The sequence below is a fragment of the Triticum dicoccoides genome, chromosome 5A (assembly GCF_002162155.2).
Source record: "Triticum dicoccoides isolate Atlit2015 ecotype Zavitan chromosome 5A, WEW_v2.0, whole genome shotgun sequence".
Classification (NCBI taxonomy): domain Eukaryota; kingdom Viridiplantae; phylum Streptophyta; class Magnoliopsida; order Poales; family Poaceae; genus Triticum; species Triticum dicoccoides.
Genome location: NC_041388.1, coordinates 291,121,618 through 291,144,174, shown reverse-complemented (window position 1 = coordinate 291,144,174; position 22,557 = coordinate 291,121,618). Strand labels below are relative to the sequence as shown.

Sequence of the window (22,557 nt, the reverse complement as noted above, 5' to 3'; positions counted from 1 at the left end):
GTATGGACCCTAGGCCTCATTTTCAAGCATTGCAATATCGTTTGAGCTCCGTTTTATCAATTGCTACCTTGCTGTTTTTTACTTTCAGATTATAAAAATATATTTCTACCATTTATATTACACTAGTGCATCTATACAAATTATCATTGTATTTGGTGTGTTGGGGACACAAGAGACTTTTTATTATTCGATTGCAGGGTTGTTTGAGAGAGATCATCTTCATCCTACACCTCACATGGATTGATGAATCTTAGGTCATCCACTTGAGGGAAAATTGCTACTGTCCTACAAAACTCTGCGCTTGGAGGCCCAACACGTGTCTACAAGAATAAAGTTGCGTAGTAGACATCAGTCTTCCGCGCCTTTCACGTAGCTGAGAACGTGCATGCAGAAAGGAAACCTAGCCAACAATCCCCTCCCGTCCTGAGCCGTGCATTCCTTCTCGCAAGAACGTCGCCGCCGCCATCCCCTCTCCCTAGCACTCGAATCCTAGATCCACAGCCGCTCAGCTCAGCGCCTCCACCCCCCTTCCTCCTCCCTCCCCTGTCTCTCCCTCGTCAACATAGTTGGGCCTCCATCCTCCCTTCCTGTCTTCCTCGTCACCACCTCCAACCACCTCCCATCATTTAGGCCCCTTGGCAGCGGCCTGGTCGAGGTGGGGCAGAACCACGGAAGGCCATGAAGGCCCCGGCGCCTGCGGGTGGAAGCAGCAGGGATCGGTAGATGTGGGCGGGGTCAGCTGGTGGGATGCTCTCCCCGGTGAGAAAATTGGATATTTGCCACCTTCAATATCTGGCTTCGCAAAAATGCCATTGTCAAGATGGGCTTCGCAAAATTGTCACCCAGCCTGTTGACACATTGATTAACATGGCACTTTCTCTATTTTTCACTTTTCTTTTTTCCATTTGCAAGCACCGGAAAATGACCATAGTGTCCTTGAGGTTAGTTGGTATGAATCGGGTTGGACAGACAAAGAATATTTGCCATCACCGTTAGAGCATCTCCAACAGCCGTGCCAAAAGACGCGCGCGCGCGGTAAATTGGCTTTATAGCACGCGCGGGGCGTTTACGCGCGCTCCAGCGGTGGCGCGAAACTAGCGCGCGCGGGAAACGATTGCGCGCGCGCGGGAAAAGGCGGCCGCCCGCGCGCTACATTTGGCGCGCCGCGTCCGGCGCGCCTATAAATTGCAGCGCCTCCGCCGCTCTCTCCATCGCCCTTTGCCGCTCTCTCCGTCTCTCCATCGCCCCCTGCCGCGCTCTGCCGCCGACACGCCACCACCGCGCCACGATGCCGCCTCGGCGCCCGGAGGTACAGGCTACCGCGGCGTCCGCGTGCGTCCGTCCGGCACCTACTCCGCCGAGATTCGGTCGGGCGGCGGCATGCGGCTCCGTCTCGGAACTTTCGACACTGCCCAGGAGGGCGCCCGCGCGTACGACGCTGCGGCGTGGCGCCTCCTGCGGTCCCGTCAGGACATGAACTTCGCCGATGTGGCGACGCGGGAGCGCGCACAGGAGTTGGCGCCTTTCCCGCGGCTTCTCACCGACGAGGATCATCGCAAGCATCGGAGGCGGGAGCATCGTCTCAGGCTGGCCGAGATGGACGAGCAAGCCATGGCGCTGTGGAGTCATCGCTTCCCGGAAGACACCAATGAGGAACAGTTCTTCGCCCAGAGGAGGGCGAGGAGGGCGAAGAGGAGGGAGGAGCGAGCCGACTATCGCGAGGACAAGCGAACGCGGAAGGCGGTCGTTAAATACAACCAAGCGCTAGGAGATGCGTCCTCCTGAAACTCCGACGACGAGCGGTTCCTTGACGCCTACGCTCCGACGTCGGAGGAGGACATCACTGAGAGAGAGTCCGAGTCGGACGAGTAGTAGTAGGAGAACTATCTACGAAATCAAATATGTAGTAGGAGAACTATCTACGAAACTAAATATATAGTAGAAAAAACTGAAATATAGCGCGCCTGCTGGAGCGGCGTCGGCGCGCTTTAATTTGCGGCGGCCGCTGGAGCCAATGCACCGCTGCGTGCAAAAGCTGGCTAACTCGGCGCTGTATCGCAACTTTTAGCGCGCGGCGTGTTGCGCGGCTGTTGGAGATGCTCTTAGGAGCGCTGCCAACCCAGACGCCGTTGCAGGTCGCGCTGATCGCCGCACTCGTTGCTCGCCCTGTCGGCCAGCTCGCCGCTCGCTCCTCCCGTCTGCTCGCCGTTGCCCGCTCCTCGAGGCTAAAATACGTATGGGCTCTTAGGAATAGTATGCTCCTTCTAAATCCAATGGATAAAGACTTCATTCTGTTGGAGCTGAAGGAACTAACCTATCTATTCACTCAAACCTCATATGATGTACGTGTAAATGTGCAGATACGATATTTGGCAGTTGCTAAATTTAGTTTTGCTGCTAATTGTATGTGCCGTCCCGTAGAGTCTGTTCAGGAACAGACGTTGGCACCAGTTCAAAATCTTCTTGATGGATTTGTGGACTTTTTAAGTACGTCATTGGTGAAGCTGGCCTGGTTTAAAGAAAAATGAATAGCTCACCTACCCCACGAATTTGCATTCAGGTCAATTTTCATTAAACTTCAGTATATAGTTGGTTACTTCATGGCGTCTAGGAAATCAGCAGCTCAGCGGTGCCTAGGCGATCGGCGGCTGTCCAGGAATCAACACGACAGTTCAATTGGCTACAGTATTGGATCAAGTACGTGGGCCTAGCCAGCGGCGACACGATGGTCCTCTCCGGTGCTTGTAAATGGAAAAAGAAAAAAAAGAGGGGAAATGGCATGAGGTGGCAATTTTGCGAAGGCCATATTGACAGTGCCATTTTTGCGAAGCCAGATATTGAAAGTGGCAAATATCCAATTTTCTCCTCGCCGGCTGGACGACGGCGAGCGCCGGTGTCGAGGTGGGGCAGAACCGCAGAAGCCATGAAGGGCCCGGCGCCTGCGGGCGGAAGCAGCAGGGGAGGTCGGCGGTTGGGATGCTCGCCGGTTGGACGACGGCGAGCGCCGGTGAGCACAACGCATGGTGTAGCAGGCTGGGCAGGCAGCGGGAGCGGCAGTCAAGACCATGGGCGGCTTGGTCACCTAGCACCGCAGTCACCCCAACCCTCTTTATTGCGCAAGGCTGCAGAAGGACGAACGGCGGCCTCCATCCCTGGCTCATCCTCCTTGCGCGTGCCGGCCTACCGGAGGTTGCCTCCTCTGTTGGTTGTCCTGGTTCCGCCCTAATCTGTGGGGATCCTCCCTCCCTCTCCATCGATTTGGGGAGGTATGATATGGTGGTGGCTTGCAGTGTAGGAGGTGGGAGCGAAGACTCTGACGGCCAGATCGAGAGGCTTAACTAATGCAGCACCATGGCAACTTAGGTAAGAAAAATATGTTCTTGTTTTGTTCAATGTGTTGTTTGTTTATATATGCCATGGTCCAGCAACATATAAAGGTTTTATGTCCGATTCATATACTTCCCTGAATTGCATTACAATGCCAACATGTCCGTGTGGTTGTAATATTAATATTTGGTATTCTGAGTAGCAGCAGATATGTGGGATTTTTCTTCCAGCTATCTTTGTCTGTAAAACTGCAGGTAGTTACATATCTGGCATCATGGATAGTGATATAGGCTTCTCTTCTTTTATAGGAGTTTTAGGATGTTATGTGACATTATATGTTTTAGACCTCCTAACCATGTAACAATACTGCATGCCATTCTTTTGTTGATTAATTTTCTTCATTCCGCAGCCCAAACATGTCATCAAGCAGGCGCCCAAGTGGAATCCGGCAATTGCTTGCTGCAGAGCAAGAGGCTCAGCAAATTGTAAATACTACCAGGGCTGGTAAAGTTCTCTGATTTTGGGCTTGACTCATTATGAAGCGAGCATAATGTTGTGCGGTGAGTACATTATGAATTGACCGTTTGTGTGGATCTGCTCTGTTGGCTTAAATTAATATTTTATACTTGAATACACCTGCCAACTTTTGTAGGATTTGTCACAATGTGATGGCATTTTCTAATTTATTTGATGTGTCTGTCCTGCCGTACCAAGTTTATCATACTGTGAATTCATGATACATCATGTCCCATTGTGAGTTGTTATGAAATCATCATCTGGTTTACAGCGCAGGCGCACAATTGCTGGCATTCTGTAACCCTTTACCTGGTAATATTGCCTTTGTTATTTGATAGGACGTGTCATCTGATTATGTCGTTGGGTGGGAGTATCTTAAAAGAAAGTGGAATGTTTGCATTGCATTGTTAAGTTGGCAAAATCTGTTGCATTTATGAAAGCACTTACCATAGAAATATTTGAACTTCTATGAATATTATTGTTCACTACGAAGCTGAAATTGAAGTATCTACTTTTGTCTGTCAACTAAAATCTGACGTCTTTGGCAGCGAAAACGGCAAGGCTTAGGCAAGCAAAAAAAGAGACTGATAGAGAAATAGATGAGTACCGTTCCATGATATCTAATTCAGTTTCTACACCGTATACTTATTTTTTTTGTTAAAAAATTGCAGTAAGCTTCAATTCATGATCAAATCTGCAATACCTTTACTATTTGGACTCACAAATAGCATCTATGTCAGTACCATTGATAAATACATTTTCAGTTTCCCAATAACCTGCAATGCCTGCTCAGGTTAGTGATTTGGCCCCCCACTTCATATACACCAAGAGATAAACTGTCAATTTGTAGTATACTTTCTTATGCTTGAGTGGGTCAATAGATTTTTGGCTTGAGTGTCTAAGTGTCAAATTTAAAAGTATAAGAAACAAGATAAATTGTGATCTTGCATTGTCTACTCATCTATTGATGTGGCTCTTGGTTGCTGAAGCTCCCAGGATTTAATAATGAGCTGTCTTGGGCTTCATTGAACAAATGATCTACCTGGAGCAATGGTACAGGCAAGTATTTTTATTTTAAACACTGAAAGCATTAAGTTATCAAGTGCTAAAAGATCTGAGCTATGGTAATTGGCTGTCCTTTGGGGGCAGTGTAGATTGTTGTTGAAGCCTGATGGCCTTTTTCTTGCAGCAATTCTTCTCTCATGTGTTGAGGATCTTTTGGGAACATTTTTTCTGTAACTTCTTATAGAGATGTTCAATTAGTTGCACAGACATGCATACATGATTCTGTGAGGAAATTACTTTCTCTGGTCTCTTCTTTATAAATGTTTTCCAGTGGCTGTTTAATATAGATGTTTCATTTGTTGCATAAATATGATTCTATGAGCAAATTATCTTCACCGATCTGTTTTAGAGAGATATCTGATTGGCTGCACGAGCATAGATGGTGTTATGACCGGCATAGGGGCTTAGCCCAGTGGGTTATGGCCCAAGTATCTTAATTAGGGGCTTAGCCCAATTATCTTATCGTATTAGGATCGTTTGCTTAGGAGTCAAGTAAACCTCTCTATATGAGGAGAGGAGATGTATCAATCTAATGAAGCAAGAAGCTATCAATATTTGCTCGACTTCCCTTAGGGAGCCGGGAGACCTAAACCCTAGCCGCCTCCTGCTTTCGCCGCCGCTGCTCCCGTCGCAAGGACGGCGCCACGCCGGCGGCCGCCGCGCACCAGCCCTCGCCCTTCCCCCTCCTTCCCCTACAACCTACGCCCCAGGCCTGGTAGGGTACAAGCTCCTACCAATTTGGTATCCAGAGACTTGGGTCCGATCATGTCTTCGTCAACACTATTGCCGCCGCTGCCCGTCTCCACCTCCGCGCCGATGACCACCGCCGGGGCCTCCACGCTGTCGGGCCCAGTCACCACCGCGGCCTCCTCACCGCCCCCAACCCCCATCACTTCCGCGCCGCCAACGGCCGCCGTCTTCACACCGGAACAGGTCACCACTACCTTGCGGGATCTCGTGACGGCCGTCCAGGGACTCCTTCTGAACCAGTACCAACTGTACATGGCCGGGCCGTACGCACCTCCGCCGGCTGCGCCGATCGCCGCCTACGGCCACCCCACACTGCCATGGCCGTCCCAGGGCGCGCCTGCCTACAGCGGGCAGCCGCTACTGCCGTTCCAGGCAGGCTCCCCCACGCTGCCATGGCCGTCCCAGGGCGCGCCTGCCTACAGCGGGCAGCCGCTGCTGCCGTTCCCGGCGGGCTCCCCCGCGCTGCCATGGCAGGCCTAGGGCGCGCCGGCCTACACCGGGCTGCCGCTGCTGCCGTTCCAGGCGGGGCACCCCGGCGAGACCACTCCGGCCGCGGCTCCTCTGTGGCATCTGCCGCCGCCGCCAGCTGCGGCTCCCCTCTGGCATCTGCAGCCGCCTTCCCCCGCGGAAACCGACGCGCCCGCCCACCCTCCACAGCCGACGCTGCAACCACCGGCGCCACCTCTGCCCAGCTCAGGGGTGTCCTCGCCGGTCGGCCTTTCGATACATCAGGTCCAGTTTCCGGCCTCCCCGTCGCCACTACCAGCTTGGGCGGCTGGGTCTTCGCCATCGCCGGTCTACACCACGGCTCCGGAGCAGCCGACCCCGTTTCCGCAGTTCGGCGAGCCATCCAACTCCGCGGGTCCTTACCCGGAGTACTCCGACCAGGCGCCACCCGCCTCGCTACTCCGCACCTCCGAGCCAGCTCGACACGGCTCTCCGACCCAGACACCGCCGCGGTTCGCCAAGATCGACTTCGCCACCTATGACGGCACGGAGGACCCCCTCAACTGGCTCAACCAGTGCGACCAGTTCTTTCGCGGGTAGCGTACCCTCGCCTCGGAGCGCACCTGGCTCGCCTCTTACCACCTCCGCGGCGCGGCACAGACCTGGTACTACGCCCTCGAGCAGGACGAGGGCAGCATGCCCCCTTGGGAGCGCTTCCGCGAGCTCTGCCTCCTTTGTTTTGGGCCTCCGATCCGCGGGAGCCGCCTGGCGGAGCTAGGCCGCCTTCCCTTCACCTCCACGGTTCAGGCCTTTGCCGACCGTTTCCAGGCCCTGGCATGCCACGCGTCGGGCGTGACGGCGCAACAGCGGGCCGACCTCTTTGTCTGTGGACTTCCGGATCACATCCGCGTGGACGTGGAGCTTCGGAGACCCCAGGATATCCAGACGGCCATGTACTACGCCCGCGCGTTCAAGCGCCGCGCGGTGGTCGTCCAACAGGAGTCACCGTCCCGGGCCACTGGGTCGCTACCCTGGCCAGATCCGCTCAGGGTCGGCCTGCACAGGCTTCCGCGGCACCCCTCGCTGCGACTGCGGCGCGCCCGTTCCGCCGGCTCACCTCGGCCGAGCTACTCGAGCGTCACCGCCAAGGGTTGCGCTTCAACTGCGACGAGCCCTACACGCCTGGCCATGCCTGCCCACGACTCTTCTACCTGGAGGTTGCAGACTACATTCCGGAGGACGCCGTCGCCGCCGACCTTGCCGCCCCAGCTGTCGCGAAGGTGTTTGATGCTGGTTGATCATCTCGAGGAGTTCAGCAAGCGCTTCCCCACCTTACAGCTCGAGGACGAGCTATTTGTGCAGGCAGGGAGAAGTGTTATGACCGGCATAGGGGCTTAGCCCAGTGGGTTATGACAACAACGACGACAACGACAACGCTATCACAACACCTGTTGTTGTTGTTGTTGTTGTTGTTGTTGTTGCTGTTGCTGTTGTTGTTGTTAGTCCCAAACAAGTTGGGGTAGGCTAGAGGTGAAACACATAAGATCTCGCAACCAACTCATGGCTCTGGCACATGGATAGCAAGCTTCCACGCACCCCTGTGCATAGCTAGCTCTTTGGTGATACTCTTACGCCCCAACGAAAATCTTTTGGATTTCATCTCCGTAAGAGTGGCTGAGTTTTTACGTTGGCTCGCCAAGCCTATCACAAGCCTGCCAGGATGGACAATTCAATTAAAAACCACTGGAACAGTTGTGCAAGGAAGAAAATTGATTCATATATGTCATCAGGTTTACATGCTCAAGTCTCGTGTCTTCCACTTATTGAACACCATACCGATTTAATTTCCTCATCGGTGATTACCCAACTAAACAGTGAAGACAGTGATAGCAATGGTATCCATGAGGTTGAAGATCCATCAGGGTGTAGTCAGTCCTCATTGGTATGGTTTCTTCCTCAAGTGCAGAACGTCAATCTGGCCTTGAGCTGTGATTTACATGTGAATGCATATCCCAGCAAGACAGAAGCACATGATTAGTAATCTTCTGTGTGTCAGGATGGCTATACTTCCACTGAGGGTGTTGCATCTGTTTTGTCTGAGGTTCATTGCCATGTGTTAGCGGCTAGGGTTCTGCCCGGTCTTGGCCGGAGACAGTAGGGAAAGGAGGGGGAAGGGCGAGGGCCTGAGCGCGGCGGCCGGCGGCGAGGCGCCGTCCTGGCGCAGTGCGGCGGCGGCGAGAGAAGGAGGCGGCTAGGGTTTAGGGTTTCCGGCTCCTCTGGGAGCCGGGCAATAGAAATAGTCTTATTGCTTAATTCTCAAAATAGTCTTACAGCTCGTATATATAACCATAATCTGAAAATAAAACTAAGATAACTTGCGGGCCTAAGCCTGCCTGTTGGGCCTCCTGCGGCCATAGACCTGGCCGGTCATAACACCATGTTTCTAACTCCAGATTTGATCCAGATAAACTCTTGATGTATGAGATAGTAAATCAACCATTTGTAGAACAATGAAAGATCGATGTTTTGCAAAACAATCAGACCATTTGATGTATAAGATATATTTACTTTATTTTACTGTATTTCTTATGTTACCGTCGATTTGTTTTTTAATGTTCCTTTATGTAATGTGTCAATATGCAGCCAAGCAGTGTCTGTTGGTGCTTCTACTCTTGTCCTTGGATAGAGAACTTTGCATAATAACTAACATGAGCGCAGGACAATGCTGACTGTGGCTTTGCTTTACCTCATTTTCTTGTTTTCTCACTTAGATGCTGTTAAAGTGTCTTGCCCTTTTTTAGTTGGTCCACCTGGAGCACAAAACCTTGCTTCTAATCTGGGACTGGAGATAAATGTTGTTGTAGTTTATCGAGTATCGACCATTGATTTCAGGCCCAGGTTATTTTGATCTGCTCCATAATACCGACTGTATGCTGCTTTGGGTGCAACCAAGGTTGTGTGTAAGTCAAGGAATGCTGATCGTCGTGGCATGGTGTGGAATCAAAACTGATAATCAAGCTTTCAACAGTTTTTTTAGTTTGGCCTTTTTGCAGAAAAGAGTATTAGGCCCTGTTTGGAATGTTGTTTCTACTTTGAATACGCTTGTAAAAGTTACAGGCCACCGTCCGTCGTTTTCGTTTCCGCCTGCAAATCGCTCCTGACCGGTAAGATACACCCGTAAGAAAAATACACTTGTATATATTTACACCAATTCCAAGCGCGGCCTTACCGAATAAACCAATTTGAAGTAACTGAATAATTGGTCACCAATTTGCATTCAATCTTCTAAAGTTTGCTAATATATGTGATTATGTACCATGAAGTCCATGGCTAACAGCTTCAGCTTTATACTTGACATATGTGGCCAAAAAGATCTGTACTGAAACATCTAGAGAAATCATCAGAGAGAATACTATGGATGAGAATGGACTTTTGGGGGCAAACTGTTTCAAAACCCTCTGGATTTGAATCTGGACCCTGCGCCATTTGCCTCATGTTACTCGAATAAGATAACAAAAGATGCATGCCCAAGTATATATTTTCAAAGATAAATTATCCTTCATTATTCATCTTAAAGGGTGTGAATTACCATAAGTGGTTGCTAAAATCTACGTCTACTAAAGAAGTCAAATATAACACTTCGGGTTTGACATGGTCTGCGCTTGCTCAAACATAAAAAAGAAACTGAAAAAGAAAACATTTACAACGTGCATGTGGTTTCAAATGGGACTCGTGGTCTATGTAAATTTTCTTTTATACATGGGGATCTAAATTCTTAACGTGGGTGCTAGCTCAGCAAGAAATTACTGAAAATTACACATTTTTAGTGGTATACAACGGGACTTTGTGCTGTCAAATTTAAATGTGTGTGTACAATCTCTTTGTAGACAATAAGCCACCATTCCTTTTTTTTATTAAAAAGCGTTCAATTTTTTTACCGTATGTGCTTGCCCACAACTAAAGTAACTAAACTGAGGATTTTCTTTTCATTGTGTACATGAATTCAGCGGGTCTCTGCGTCATTTGGTGCAACGGATCCACTAGTTCATAAAAATTTATGGGCTTTGCAATGATAGCCGAAGCACCGTACCTATTCCCTCCGTCTGATGAAAAGTATACATTTAGAAATTTTAGAATAAATTATGATGTTGAGTAAAAAATGCATTGGAAAGATGCAAGTTACCATCTCTCTTCTCTTTAATTACCCAACCTTCAATGAGCTAAGTGCATGTAGAAATTAAGAAAACTATGTATATGTATAGAATGCTATTGATCTTAATTACCGTGTGATGAGAGAAAATACTTTAAAGTGTATTGAGAAGATAGAAATATACTTTTTTGTAAACAAATTTTAAACTCAAACGTACACTCCTCATAGGACGGAGGGTGTACCTGTTATAGTGATTTCAAGTACAAATAGTAGTCACATGCGATTCCCAGCTCAACCCTTCCCAGCTCAGCCGCCGCACGGCCTTTTTAACCGCCACACGTCCCCAAGATACACCCAATAATTGGCACACGCTTCGGCGCCCATCCTCACGGTTTCTTCTAGCCTAAAAGTCAAGCAGAGGAGGAGGAGGAGGAGCACTGAGGCTTCTAGAAACTTGAGGCAGGGACGTCCGGCAGGAGGCATGTGGGGGCGGCACTACTGGGGCGGCCGGCGGCCGAGCGACGGCCCCGCGGGTGCGGAGGCCGGCGGCGGCGTGGTGGTGATGTTCGCGTGGCTGTCGAGTCAGGAGCGGCACGTGCGCGCGTACGTGGACCTGTACGCGGCCCTTGGGTGGGCGTGCCTCGTCTGCCACTCCGACTTCGTCACCCTGTACGTGCGCCTCTCTCCACTCCCATGTTCAGGAAGCGAAAATTTTAGGTTCCAGGGGTGTTTTATCTGATTGGATAGCTGATGCAAACTTTACTAGAGTATATTCGGTTCTTGCTAGATTGGGATATTTGGGGGCACGCGGCTGATGCTAGACTTGGTATGCGTCTTTTTGGCAACTTCCAAATTGATCAGGAAATCCAGAACTTAAGATAGGTAGGTTGGATGTGCGAGGAAAAGCTGCGAGGATATGTGGATTCTGTTGGATGGTTGCAACTCCCAACTGTTTGTAGTGTGATCTGATAGCTTATACAATGTAATCCTTTTCTTTATCCCATTTGCATGTCTGCCCAGGTTTATGCCGGAGAAGGCTGCTGTGCTTGCTGACCGGGTGCTCACGGAGCTCGTGAAGGTAACCGCAACTGTGCATCCCACCCTATTGCTACCTCCACCTGGCTTGGGTCAATTACTGTGTGCAGTGTGGATTATTAATTGTTTTGGCACGTCTGATTACTTGTTGTAATCATCGACCATTGATGATTTAATCTTCAAAATCCAGGAACTGAATATTAGACCAGTACCTGTTGTGTTTGCATCCTTTTCGGGAGGACCAAAAGGTTGCACATACAAGGTTCTTCAGGTAAGAAGATCGAAACCTCTGTAAACCTTTAAAGGGAACAGTTATCTCTTGATGCCTTGTCTAGGATCTGTAGGCTAAAGCTATCTTTGTTCACTGGCAGCTGATCGAGGGAAGGTGCAAAGGGCAGCTGAGTTTGGTATGATGGTCATTTTTGCTGTTCGCCCCTTGTGTTTGCACGCAGTTGTCACGAAATTTTTATTCAAGAAAACAAGTTGCAGCCTACCAATGGCCGTTATTTTAGTTTGTATTTACTCATGTTTCTGAAAACTTAATGCTTTTTTCTTGTTACAGGGTGACTATCAACTTGTACGGGACTGCGTATGTGGACAAATATATGACTCGAGTCCTGTAGATTTTGTGAGTGATTTAGGCACCCGCTTTCTCCTTCACCCAAGTGTCCTGAAGATGCCTGAACCTCCACGTGTCTTATCATGGATGACTAGAGGCATTGCCTCGGGTCTAGACACTCTTTTCATTGGCAAGTTTGAAGCACAGCGCAAAGAATATTGGGAGACACTATACTCGTCAGTGGTATGTCACTCCATTGACTACAATGTCTTATTCCCTGCAAAAAAAAAAGACTACAATGTCTTATAACGTGATTGCAGGTAGAAATTTTGCATATATATGTGACCTTCATCCATTATATGTGCAGCATGTTGGCCCAATACTCATATTCTGTTCAGAGGATGATGAACTTGCTCCATGTTCAGTCGTTCAAAATTTTGGACGGCGTCTGCTGGAGCTGGGTGGTGATGTGAATTTAGTTAAATGGCACAGTTCTCCACATGTAGGTACGCCCTTTGTTACTGCTACAATCTTCCAAGTCATGTGGAAGCTATTAATACAAAGACTAAATGTGCTATCCAGTACTACTTAGCACTGACAAAAAGTGCTGATTCGTGCTAGTTAAAATAGGCATGGACAAATATATGCGGGAATGCATAATGACTACACGCTGAAATTGGACAATTTACCAGTTACCACTCATCATAGTGCAAGTCTACTACTGGTGGTTCCAATCCAGATCCACAACTGATCAGCTTTTTAATGCACGAGCCTGCCAAAGTCGTAGCGTTCAATTGTTCACTTCTGCAACTTTCTCAACGAATTTGCTTATATGCTAATTGAAATAAACATGAATCTAAGTTCATGAGGAATATCCCAACTCATCCTGGGTCACCCTTCCCAGCCATAAATGTACTCTCTTGTACTAATGGCTTGCCAGTTAGCCACATTGCAGTTTCAGGTTTCAGCAAGCAGAACAAGAGTGCTGTCACTCTAAATATGAATTTAAAACTCTAAGGAAGCCTTAAGTGTGTGTTGTTCCTATTGTCCCTGTCACGTGGAGTTCATTTTGCCCATTAAAATTCATTTTTTTTAATATAGAACTGTGCGCAAACCGTGATCAATCAGTGAGCCACATCCATGGATATTACATAAACTATAACTGCCTGATTGACCAAGCGTTGTTGGACCAGTCAAATAGCATGAACGTCGTTGAGTTGGACTATGTTTGGACTTCCGTTTCGCGTTTGGCTATGCTGGATAAGGCCTATGTTGAACTTGAAGTTAGACAGATTTAGATGAACTTGGACTGACATATACTGGCCCTGTTTGGATACTCTAACTCAGTTAGAGGTTAGAGTTAGATTCTAACCCTGAACTAACTCTAGCCAAAGAGGTGTTTGGATGGCAGGGTTAGATGGAGCGCAGATACGGCGAGGCGCCTTCACAGGCGGTGTGAGAGGGAGGGAGGGAGAGGATGAGAAGCTTCGAGGAAGTGGGGAGGGATCTGCTGCGGGTAGAGCGAGAGAAAAAGGTGTTTTTTAGTGGTCCCGAGAAGAACTAACCCAAATAAACACCTCTTGGGTGGGTTAGATTTTTTGGATGAGTTAGATGTATCTAACCCAAACTAACCCTCCTGTTTGGATATTTTTGGGTTAGTTGAGTCCAAACTAACTCTAACCCATGGATCCAAACACTGAAAGAGAAAATGTCATATGCAACTAATCAGTAATTTCATTTTGAACCCATCAGGCTGTCACTGTGCAAGGGCCTCATTCCTAGCGCGAAGATAAGGTTCTGTGCATGTTTCATGCACACTTTGATGGAGAATTCTGAGTTGAATAACAAGTGCTAGGCTTAGTAAGAATTTGACTTGCATTGAGAATTTTGAGCTGAATGCTAGTGCTAGGCTTAGTAAGAATTTGTTCTTAAACATGTACCTTTGACTCCGATGGAGAATTTTGAGCTGAATAACAAATGCGTGGCTTAGTAAGAACTAATATGATTCATATGGTATGCCACTATCGTTCTTACCCTTTTTCCTAATTTTCTGTATGACTTATCGGTAAAGGTAGTAAATCCATAATGTAAGAAAGAAGGTCTTATTTGACTGTATGGGACATATGAAACGCGAGAAGGATGGTAGAAGCAACCAATGTCTTGCATCTGCAAAATAATACTCCCTACAATAACTTGTTAATGGCCAACTATTGTCACTTGTCATCAACAATCATCTCTACTATTGAAGGCAGTAATGATTTTTGCCTTTGGTGAAGCTTCCCCTCCCATCTATTATTTTTCGCCTCCCGTTTCTGGTTTTCTACCGCCGAGTTTTTGGTCAGTAATGATTTTCTTTATCCACACCTTTAGTTCGTTTCCTTAGTTCAGTTACGATCACACATGTGGTCTCAGCAGATCTGCTATCATATACAACAAATCAAGCAAAAATAGTAGATCCGCTGCCATATACAACAAATCGAACAAAAACAGCAGATCTGCTGCTAATACAACATATCAATTAAATTAATTATCCATGTAGTTAATTAGGTCCGTTCAATTTGGAAACTAAGTGCCAAATCGACACGCAGCCATTACAACAGCAAAGCCTTTAGTCCCAAACAAGTTGGGGTAGGCTAGAGCTGCCTCGCCCACAATTGCATGCAATTAATTAGGCGTGCAGTCAATCACATCATAGTCGACGCCACCGCGTCCGAGGACAATCAGTCACACGCCACCACTCTTTAGATATCGTTTCATCCCGTAGAAACGCATGGGTATTTAGCTAGTATCTTGCTAAAGCATGGAAGAGCATAAGTATATGATAAGTCTTTACATGGATGATTACCACTCTTCCGTGTGTTGCAACGGTGTCACACATATTAAGTTTTTTTTAGGTTGTGTCACACATATTAAGTTAAGTCTAGTGCCTGTAGTCGTCGTTAGGTGGTCTACGGACCTAGATGTGTTTTTTACTTCTGGTGTTCTTTGTACTACCTTGACAGTTGATGAATAGATCGGAAGTTTTCCTCCCACAAAAAATCCCTGATTGGGGAGAGACTGCGCTCCGTCCACCTCACCCATTTGAAAGTACAAATAAATGAGAAACTATAATCATTTATATGCAGGAGCCAGCATATCTCCTGAAAGATGCTTTCCCTACCATTCAATTCTCGTCTCCTGTGCACATATATGTTTGCTGATAAAAGGTTTCGTATCTCTGACAACAAATTTGAATCTAGCCTGAAAGACAGAGCACATGCTAGTGGAAACCAAGATTAAGAACACATATATTCAAAGAAAATGAACCTAATCTAGGCTGTGATGGCATGCTCGGCTTGGTCCCTCTATATGGGCAAGAATTACCTTTCGGCCTCGTTTGACAGGGGAGGTTTTGCAGCCCCAAAGTGGATGGGGATTTGAGGGGATTTGGTTAATCCCTCTCCTCCACCCAATCCCCTCAATTCCCCACTAATCCCTCCCCCCTCATAAATCCCTCTATTTGGTTAAACCTCCTACAACAGCAGCAGCATAGCAAGCGTCCAATGCTCCTCTGTTCCACGGGTGGCTCTGGAGATTTTCTGTACCACGTGGATTGGGAGGGATTCATGGGGATCAGAGGGGGTTGGCCTGCTCAATCCCTGCATGTCAAATGGGCTGACAAGGATTTCTGGGGATTTTGGGCCCTACGGGGATATTCCCCTCCAACCCTCCCCAAACCTCCTCCACCAAACAAGGCCTTCTAGAAAGAAAAACTGTTTCAGTTCCCTACTTAAGCACCTTCTCTTTCTTGTTCTGGCTCCAGTCCAACAAGCAACCTCATCTCCCAAATACTGGCTAATCTCTGCAAACAATAGGCACCAACAAATCATCACCACATCATGAACGCGGAAGAAAATACATAACAAATGTACCAGCTGCAGGAGCCACACACAACCATGTTTTGAGCCAAATGGTATGTGATACTCCCCATTAATACCAGCGGTGAATTATCCATTTATCTTTAGTTTTCCCTATGAAAGAATATAACACCCTTTTTTAGCAAAAGAATATAGCACCCTTACACCTTGTTTTGTCTGCCTAAAGCACCCTTTTGTCCACGAGACAGTTGAGAGGATTGCCAATTTTATCTTGACTCTGCCTGTATGAAAGAATATAACACCCTCACACCCTGTTTTATCTATCTACCACTATCTCTTCTCCATTTGTTATGCAGGACATTACAAGCATCACACTGAGGAATACCGAGCTGCAGTGACTGAGCTGCTCATGAAGGCTTCAGCGCTTTACACAAGCAGAAAACGACTCAATGACTACAGTGTCGGCACGAGTGAGGACAGTGACACACCTTATTCGTCTCGCAATCTACATAAGACTGCTGTAAGCTCCAGTGATAGGCTAGGGAGGGTTTCAGCTGATCCAGCCAATCATTTCTTCTTACCGAGTTCCATGGAGTACCACGAAAGCAGCAGTGAAGTGCTAAAACCCGAGTTGTTCAACATGCCGAGTGTTGAAAGCGCGAAGAACCCTGATGGCCTGTTGGGGAAGATGCTCTATGATGTATGTGTCCCAAAGAACGTGGAAGGCTGGGACTTCAAGCTTGCATCAATAGATGGGCAGCGTATGCATTTTACTGCTCGTCAGCATGGTACTTCCAATCCAACAAAATGTATACGCCACTCAAGATTGTAATGATTTTGACTCAACATCTAAGTGCATTCCAGCAGACTGCTCTATACTGCCAGAGTATACTTGTTTGAGGAGAATGTTATTGTGTTGACCTTTTCTGGAAAGGCATGGCAAAACGAATGCTTTTTTATGGAGATTTTAGTTGCCGTGAAGATGGCAAATTCCTTAGACCTTGTTCGGTTGACAGGGAAGTAAAGGGGATTAAATCCCTAACAAGTCAAAATCCTTTCCAATCCAGTCCAATCCCCTTTGGGAGGACGATTAACCGAACAAGGCCTTATCGAAGCAAGACAAATTCCCGCTTATAATCGGTTTTCTGTAGGAAAAGTTAGGATTCTCAAATGATGACATTACTGCAAGTCTTGAGGCCCAGAAACAACCAGTTGTCAATGCTTTGACACAGCAGCAGGAAGATCCAGAAGCTGTCTAGCACGCCTGGCAAACCAGCATGACGAACTTGATGTTATTCTCTGGCATGGCAACAGCTAGAACTTGAAACTGTCAAGAAGGCCCTGGCAGAGCAGCAGCAAGAACGTTAAGTTGTGAAGGATCCGCAACATGAACTTCAATGTGTGAAGATTACCCTTGTACGGCACCAAAAACTACCTGAAGGCCTCAAGAAGGCCCTGCCAGAGGAGCAAGATGAAATTGAAGATCTGAAAATGGGCTTGTTAGATATGCATAACCGTCTTGAATATATCAACACCGCCCTTGTAGAGCAGCAGGAAGAACTGGAAGTCGTCAAGAATGCGAAGGAAGAGAAAACATTGGCTACGTCGTGAGGATTGCATTGACAGGATCCGATGCCTAGAGCTGAACAAACACCTCCATCATACTGGTGCATTGTTTGAAAATTGCACGACTATATCACATGGTTGGTTATTGTAATGGCTCAGACAGTCTGTTTAAGAATGTCAAGTTTACGGTTTAATAATAGCAGCGATAGCTGAATTTGCATTCAAATTCAAATTTTGCATAATTAAAATTTGTCAAAAATTATGAATTTTTTTCTCAAAATTGCCCACCAATTGCAATATAATATAAATTGACCGTGCTTGCAAATTGTGACGGTTATGCATACTATCACCAGGGTATGCATCAACATGTCAGAAGCCACATTACCCATGTATGGACCACATTACCCATGTATGGACCTGCTTGCTGCTACTTGTGAGTTGCGTTGGGATTTCTTCGAAGAGGAGAGGATGATGCAATACAGTAGCGATAAGTATTTCCCTCAGTTAAAAAGCAAGGTTATCGATCTAGTAGAAGAACCACGCAAGACCTCGTGAACATCACCTACACACAAAAGAACAAATACTTGCATCCAACGCAATCAAGGGGGTTGTCAATCCCCTTGACGGTTAATTGCAAGGATCAAGTCTGATAATGGTAGATAGATAAACAAAAACACAAAATAAAATAACGGTAAACAAATTGTAGCAAGGTATTTTTGGTTTATATATATGATAAAGATAGACACATGGGCCATAGTTTTCACTAGAGACTTCTCTATCAAACAAAAAGCATACGGTGGGTAAACAAACTACTGTTTGGGCAATTGATAGAAAATGCATAGTTATGACGATATCCAAGACAATGATCATGTATATAGGCATCACGTCCGAGACAAGTAGACGGACTCCTGCCTGCATCTACTACTATTATTCCACACATCAACCGCTATCTAGCATGCATCTAGAGTATTAAGTTCATAAAGAACGGAGTAACGCTTTAAGCAAGATGACATGATGTAGACAAGGTAAACTCAAGCAACATGTATAAACCCCATCGTTTTATCCTTAATGACAACAATACAAATACGTGTCTTGTCACTTTCTGTCACTGGGATATAGAGCACCGCAAGATTAAACCCATCACAAAGCATCTCTCCCATTGCAAGATAAATCAATCTAGTTGGCCAAACCAAACAGATAGATCAGAGAGAAATACAAAACTATAATAATCATGCATAAAACAGTTCAGAGAAGACTCAGGTAATATTCATGGATAATCTAATCATAAACCCACAATTCATTGAATCCCAACAAACACACCGCAAAAGAATATTACATCGAATAGTACTCCAAAAACATCGAGAAGAACATTGTATTGAAGATCAAAGAGAGAGAAGACGTCATCTAGCTACTAGGTATGGACCCGTAGGTCTATGGTAAAATACTCACGCATCATCAGAAGGGCAACAAGGTTGATGTAGAGGCCCTCTATGATCGATTCTCCCTCCGATAGAGTATCGAAAAAGGCCTTCAGATGGGATCTTGCAAGAACAAAGGCTTGCGATGGCGGAAAAAGTATTTTGGGTGGCTCTATATTGGTTTCCCGATTTTAGAGAATTTATAGAGGTGGAATTAGGTCAGACGGAGCCATGACAGCCCACAAGGCACCTGGGCGTGCCCAAGTGCCTTGTCGTCTCCTCGTTTCTTGTCAGATTTCCTCCCGAAGCTTCTAGGTTCTCTCTTGTCCAGAAAAAAATTGACAAAAAGTTTCGTGGCATTTAAACTTTGTTTGGTACTGATTTCCTGGAAAATAGGAACTGACACTTGGCACTAAGTTAATAGGTTAGTCCCCAAAAAGATACAAAATTGCATATAATTGCATATAAAACATCCAAGATTGATATTATAATAGCATGGAACGATAAAATATTATAGATACGTTGGAGACGTATCAAGCATCCCCAAGCTTAATTCCTGCTCGTCCTCGAATAGATAAATGATAAAAACAGAATTTTTGATATGGAATGCTATCTAACATGTTCATTATGTAATCTTTCTTTTATGGCATGAATATTTAGATCCGCATGATTCAAAGCAATAGTCTATAATTTGACATAAAGACATCAATACTCAGGCATACCAACAAACAATCATGCCTTTCAAAATAAAAATGCTAAAGAACGTTATCCCTACAAAATCATATAGCCTTGTCATGCTCCATCTTCTTAACACAAAGTATTTATCATGCACAACCCCGATGACAAGTCGAGCAATTGATTCATACTTTTTAACGCGCTTCAACTTTTTCAATCCCCACACAATACATGAATGCAAGCTATGGATATAGCACTATGGGTGGAATAGAGTACGGTGGTAGAGATTAATATGGAGAAGACAAAAAAGGGAGAAAGTCTCACATTGACGAGACTAATCAACGGGCTATGGAGATGCCCATCAATTCATGTCAATGCAAGGAGTAGTGATTGCCATGCAACGGATGCACTAAGAGCTATAAGTGTATGAAAGCTCAAAAGGAAAACTAAGTGGGTGTGCACCCAACTTGCTTGCTCTAGAAGACCTCGGGCATTTGAGGAATTCCATCATTGGAATATAGAAGCCAAGTTCTATAATGAAAAAATCTCACTAGTTATATGAAAGTGGCTACATAGGAGACTCTCTATATCAAAACATGTGCTACTTTGAAGCACAAGTGTGTAAAAGGATAGTAACATTGCCTCTTCTCTCTTTTTCTCTCATTTTTTTGTTGGGCTCTTTTTGGCCTCTTTTTTTCTAGGCTCTTTTTGGCTTTTTTACATTTCCTCACTGGGACAATGCTCTAATAATGAATAATGATCCGTCACACTTTTATTTATTTATAGTTCGATACTAGAAAAAAATATGACTCCATATGAATGCCTCTGGCGGTGTACCAGGATGTGCAATGATCTAACGTAACATGTATAAAAATGATGAACGGTGTCTGAGCCACAAATACTATGTCAGCTATATGATCATGCAAAGCAATATGACAATGATGATGCATGGCATAATAACGGGACAGTGGAAGTTGCATGACGATATATCTTGGAATGACTATATATGGAAATGCCATAATTGGTAGGTATGGTGGCTGTTTTGAGGAAGATATAAGGAGGCTTATGTGTGATAGAGTGTATGATATCACACGATTTGGATGCACCAGCGAAGTTTGCACCACATCTCGAGGTGAGAAAGGGCAATTGCACGGTACCGAAGAGGCTAGCAAATTGCGGAAAGGTGAGAGTGTGTATAATCCATTGACTCACATTAGTCATAAAGAACTCACATACTTATTGCGAGAGTTTATTATCCCTTGAAGCAAAGTACTACAACACATGCCCCTAGGGTGATAGATTGGTAGGAAAAGACCATCACTCGTCCCCAACCACCACTCATAAGGAAGACAATCAATAATAAATCATGCTCCAACTTCTTAGCATAACGAGAGACTATACGTGCATGCTTCGGGAATCACAAACCTTAACATCAATATTCTTACTAAACCACAATAATTCACTAGTACCTCCCACATATTACCATCTTTATATCGCAAAACTATTGTATGGAATCAAACTTATCATATTCAGTGATCTACATGAAAGTTTTTCTTCTATCCCTCTTGAATACCTATCATATTAGCACCAATGGCATAACTTGTGCATATTGTCATTACTATTATCAAACTCTCAAAATGATATAAGTGAAGCATGAGAGTGCAGCTATTTCTTTAAAATATAACCACCATCGTGCTCTAAAAGATATAAGTGAAGTACTAGAGCAACTGCCTAGCTCAAAAGATATAAGTGAAGCGCATGGAGTATTCTACCAAATCCCAAATAATGCGTGTCCTTCACAAAAATGTGAATCCAGCAAAGATGATTGTGTCAAACTAAAAACAAACAAATCAAAGACTCATATAATACATGACACTCCAATCAAAACTCATACCATGTGATGAATAAAATATAGCTCCAAGTAATTTACCGATGGTAGGTAGAAGAAAGAGGGGATGCCATCCGGGGCATCCCCAAGCTTAGAGTCTTGGGTGTCCTTGAATAATACCTAGCGAGGCCTTGGGAATCCCCAAGATTAGGGTCTTTACACTCCTTATTCCTTCATCCATTGCGATCTCACTCAAAACTTAAAAACTTCAGCGCAGAAAACTCAACAAAAACCTTCGTGAGATCCGTTAGTATAGAAACCAAATCACAAACTTTAGGTACTGTTATGAACCCATTCATATTTTATTATTTCATAATACCTAATGTATTCTAACTTCATCATGACTTACACTGTCACAGCCCTAGCTTTGGCCTTGCTTGTCATTGCATCATCATCTTGCATCATGTTTAAATTTCTCAGAAACTTGAAATGGGGACTGACCAAACCAATAGCATCAAAAGAATGCACTAGGTTCACCTAAAATATTTTCAGTAAATCCAAATGGCTTTCAAAAATGTTCATCATTTATGGAAAATGCTGTAAACAGTAACCAGAGGTGATGCACATTTTTCCATGACATATTTGGGCTCTGAATTAAATCTTACTCTATTTGCATTTGGGCATTTAAATACTACAAAATATTTTAAATGCTCAAATAATCATAAACTAAAATGTTTACCGTTGGATATATTCTAAACAGTAGCCATGATTAGTTTCATGATTTTTTGGAAATGCCCTGGCATTTTTAATAAAGCCCTAAAGTCTACAGAATAATAGAAAACAAGAAATAAGAGAGAGAGAGAGAGAGAGAGAGAGAGAGAGAGAGAAGAATAACCCGGCCCACCTACCTGTAGTCGGCCCAGCTCACTGGCCCAGCCCACCTCGCGCCTCCTGTCGCCTCCCTCCTCGCGCCAGTAGGCAGGGGCGCGTGCCTGGCGTGCACAGCCACACGCCGGCCACCTCCACCCTGCCTGCGTGCTCCCTCGTCGTCCTGGATCTCCCTCACGACGCCACGCATCCCCTCCGGTCGCCTCTCACTCTCTCTCGAGCTCGACCCCCTTCTCTGCTCTCTCTCCCTCTCTACCCGAACACGCCGCCGCCGCCGACGTGCACCATCGCGGCCACCGCATCCCCCTCGCCTCTCCGACATGCCCAGGAGCTCCACCACCGACGCCTATGCCTCTCTGTCGACTCACGCGACGCCAAACGCCGCCGAACACCGTCTTCGCCTTCGTCTTCAACCTCGGGCACCCGAGCCCGTCTCCGGTCGATTCGGCGCTGCCAGGACCTACCCGCGCTCGCTA

At 46.0% G+C, this 22,557-nt stretch overlaps 1 protein-coding gene and 1 long non-coding RNA gene across 4 annotated transcripts; both read left to right on the top strand.

The window, feature by feature from the left end:
• Window positions 1-2,812: 2,812 nt before the first annotated feature.
• Window positions 2,813-5,515, top strand: LOC119301090. The gene is made up of 3 exons (XR_005146882.1): window positions 2,813-3,363; window positions 3,737-4,636; window positions 4,833-5,515. It is a non-coding gene; the product is annotated as an uncharacterized LOC119301090 (long non-coding RNA).
• Window positions 5,516-10,477: 4,962 nt separating this feature from the next.
• LOC119301089 lies at window positions 10,478-16,699 on the top strand. 3 transcript variants are annotated; one of them, XM_037577985.1, is made up of 7 exons: window positions 10,478-10,924; window positions 11,276-11,333; window positions 11,481-11,561; window positions 11,662-11,697; window positions 11,853-12,092; window positions 12,217-12,351; window positions 16,063-16,246. In XM_037577985.1, the coding sequence occupies exons 1-7, from the start codon at window positions 10,737-10,739 to the stop codon at window positions 16,102-16,104; spliced, it is 780 nt and encodes a 259-aa protein (XP_037433882.1). In that variant the 5' UTR covers window positions 10,478-10,736; the 3' UTR covers window positions 16,105-16,246. The 3 variants fall into 3 exon arrangements, with proteins under 3 accessions (XP_037433882.1, XP_037433880.1, XP_037433881.1); XM_037577983.1 differs by having other exon boundaries at window positions 10,587-10,924; window positions 12,217-12,355; window positions 16,063-16,699; XM_037577984.1 differs by lacking the exon at window positions 10,478-10,924 and adding an exon at window positions 10,947-11,137 and having other exon boundaries at window positions 12,217-12,355; window positions 16,063-16,699.
• Window positions 16,700-22,557: the final 5,858 nt, after the last annotated feature.

Bases quoted from the DNA above. Each gene is read 5' to 3' on its own strand.
- LOC119301089 (XM_037577983.1), top strand. From the start codon at position 10,737: ATGTGGGGGCGGCACTACTGGGGCGGCCGGCGGCCGAGCGACGGCCCC. The intron at 11,334-11,480 runs GTAACCGCAACT...TTCAAAATCCAG, and splicing joins TGCTCACGGAGCTCGTGAAG to GAACTGAATATTAGACCAGT. The intron at 12,356-16,062 runs GTACGCCCTTTG...TTTGTTATGCAG, and splicing joins GCACAGTTCTCCACATGTAG to GACATTACAAGCATCACACT.